At 46.0% G+C, this 3,223-nt stretch overlaps 1 protein-coding gene across 1 annotated transcript in view; it reads right to left on the reverse strand.

Moving 5' to 3' along the window:
* MRPL55 (mitochondrial ribosomal protein L55) overlaps positions 1–2,878 on the reverse strand; it is an 8,745-nt gene extending 5,867 nt beyond the window's left edge. Inside the window, exon 1 of the mRNA XM_042782027.1 lies at positions 2,829–2,878. Coding sequence (XP_042637961.1) covers positions 2,829–2,878 — 50 coding nt within the window. The remainder of the gene's footprint in view (positions 1–2,828) is intronic.
* Positions 2,879–3,223: the final 345 nt, after the last annotated feature.

A 3,223-nucleotide genomic window follows, 5' to 3' on the forward strand; every position in this document is an offset into this window, starting at 1 on the left:
ACTGTGGTCAATGACATGAGACAAAGTATATGTGAATTGCTGTATGAAAAGTGAATTTGCTCTGTAAATCTTCACCCAAATCACAACTAAAAAAAAAACAAAACAAAAAAAAAACCTGAACATGGCTCCAAGTCTATCAGTAAGTATCTCAGTATCACCAAGGAACTGTAAGTATGCCTGTAGAAAAGGTTGGGAAAGTCTCTGCCAGCAGAGAATGTGTCCCAACTTTGTGTCTGTCTGTCATCAGTGGAGGGGGAATCCTCAAGTACTGGCTGGACAGGAAGCACAGTGCAGAAGGCAATGATGCTGAATGTGAAAACAGCCTGCAAAGGGCCATCAGGGCCAGGTTCCTGAGAAGAGTGGAACAGGCAGGGCTGTGACAGCTGCTGTGGTGACAACCCTGGAAGTGGGGCAGTGGATGAACTGGGGCCTCATCTCTCCTACCCTGTCCCAGTTATGGGACCATGTGCACAATGGCACTAACAGGCCTTGGTCAGGGGTAGAATGTGGCCGGAGTGGGCCTGAAAATTGCAGTCTGTGGTCAAATCTACTCTTGCCCCACTGCTAGAAAGAGACCACTGTTGCATGAGTACATGAGGTTCTTCATACAGCCAAGAACAGAGGAGATTCTAGGAAATCATGGGCTTTAGACAGTCCACCTGCTAGGGAGGCCTGGTTGGTTGGCCCAGACCCCTGCCCGTACAAAGAGTGGAATGCTGGACTCCAGGGGGACGAAGATGTGGGATTTGCATCCCACAGACTTAGCTTCTGAACATGACTGTCACTCAGCCTTCAGATTATACACAGCAGAAAACACACATTCTGAAGTGATAGGAGAGAAGTAGGTTCCCTGCCCTAGTTCAGCTATTAAGCTGGTAGGGGGCCTCAGCTTCCTTGTCCCAAAAATAAGGTTACCTTAGTCCTATGGTTCCCAAAGTCCCTTTTGGCTCTGAGATTCTAGGCTTTACCTCAAATTTTAATTTAAACCCACTTCCAGGCCATTCTACTGTCTATCCTTTCCCCCAGGCTTAAGGAACAAGATGTCTGTAACATTGCCAAACTTTGTTAGAAATGCTGCATGTCTCAAATGTGGCCTCACTCTCCTGTCAGACACAATGGGCCATAGTCATGGTCACCCTTGATGTGTCCTAACCCATCAATCACCACATTAAATGCATTTCTTTTCTCTAATCTTTCTCAAGTTCCTTCTCTGCCTCCACAACTCAGTACTTCAACAGTCACATCTAGCCCATATCATCCTAACAGCCTTTCCATTTGGTTCCTCCATGCTCCTTAAGGGTCCACACACTCAGAATGATTTTTCTAAATATCAATGTGCTTAAATCAGGTCAATGGCTCCTACCGCTCTCAGGATAGAATGCAAAATTCACACAACTTTGAGTATCTGTTTATTCTCATCTCACTCCCACCCTCTTCTTCTAAAAGCAGTCAGCCTGAGTGACCTGTAATTCCACAAATACAGCCACACACGCTGCCCCGTTTGGGACTCCACCATCTTTGGGGTCCCCCCCCATACCTGCACTGCCCACAACAGCACTGTTCCAGATGACCTTGCCTTGGTCTGTGTGTCCATATCTCCCTCACTGGACTGTGAGATCCTAGGAACAAGAACTGCATCATACTCACTATTAGGCCCCAGACCCCCAGCATGGGGCTCAGTAAATTTTGGCTAAATGAATTCAGGTCCTGCCTTAAAAGGTACATGAGCAGCATCCTATAAGAAATAAGGAGACAGGAAAAAACAAATAGTACATGGACTCCAGAGACAGAAGAGCCTGCAGTCAGGCCAGGACCTGTGCCTACACAGAGCTGAGAGGCCCAGAGGAAAGTGGGTCCAGAAAATGTGGGCCAGTGGCTTAGAGAGGCTTCCTGGGAGAAGGGCTGGAGCTGAGCCTTGAAAACAGATGGTAGATGCTTTCCAACCACTAGCAACAATTCCAACACAAACCTTTCCCAGGGCAAGAGTCCTCCAGGGAACACAGAAGCCCAGAACCCCCTCTTTATCACCACACCAAACCACAGCTTCAGGTAGCACATGCCTCTCCCCTAATTCCATACTAACATGAAACCTGTGCTCTAATATTTTATTCTGCTAACACTGTGATCATGTACCTGTATTCTGCACTTTGGGAAGGCCAGCAGGTGACAGGAAAAGAGTAGATGGGGAAGCAATTCTGCTGGGAACTGCAGTAAAGCCCATGGCATTCTCCTCCTGGGTTGCTTTAAATAGGAAGGTGATGACAATCACTACCACCATTTACTAGGTACCAAGTACTCACAAGTCAAGGCGCTCAGGTGGTACTGTGTTTAAAGCATTGGGCTGCTAACCAAAAGATTGAAGTTTGAACCGATCAGCCTCTCCACAGGAGAAAGATGAGGCAGTCTGCTTCCATAAAGATTTACAGCCTTAGAAATCCTATGGGGCAGTTCTACTCTGTCCTGTGGGGTCACTCTAAGTCAGAATAAGCTTAATGGCAGTGGAAAAAGGTAACTCACAAGTCATTTCTATTTCCTCCCTCAATAATACCCTGTCAAAGGAAAGAAGACTAGGCAATCTACTTCCGTAAAGATTTACCACCTTGGAAACCCAAAGGAGGTCACTATGAGTTGAAATCAACTTGATGGCAGTGAGTTCAGTTTGGTTTTTTAGTACCCTGTTGGAGAGTATAGTTGTACACATTTTCTAGATAAAGCCACAATGGCTCGGGGAAGTTTCCCGAAGGCAGCACAGCATAAAGTTGGTAAGTGGACATTCACACAAGTGGCCTATGATAGTAATCCCAAGAAACCTGGAAATCCATGCTTACCCAGACAGGCTGCGCACAGCAGCCATTCCTCCTTGCAGTCCCTGTGGCATGTGGAGGCAGTCCTGGTGTGTGACCTGCTAGGCAAGGGAACAAGAGAGCAAAAAAAGAAAGATGGAAATGTCTAATTGGTCCTTGTTTAATCCCAGCCAGTAATGAAGCCAAAAACCCCAATATATTTGACAGGCATATTATCACCAGGCCATTCTCCAGTCTCCCAATAATTGGTAAGAGCCTCAGCCCATGTCTTGGTTCTCTAGTGCTGCTATAACAAAAATACTACAAATTGAAGAATTTTATCAGCTTCTACAGTCTGAAATTGACCAAACATGCAATGAGGATGTGTTAATTATCACTGGTGACTGGAATGCAAAAGTTGGAAACAAAGAAGAATCACT

This window comes from Orycteropus afer, unplaced genomic scaffold (genome assembly GCF_000298275.1).
Source record: "Orycteropus afer afer isolate SDZICR_OR568_19922 unplaced genomic scaffold, OryAfe1.0 scaffold00219, whole genome shotgun sequence".
In the NCBI taxonomy this organism is placed as follows: Eukaryota; Metazoa; Chordata; class Mammalia; order Tubulidentata; family Orycteropodidae; genus Orycteropus; species Orycteropus afer.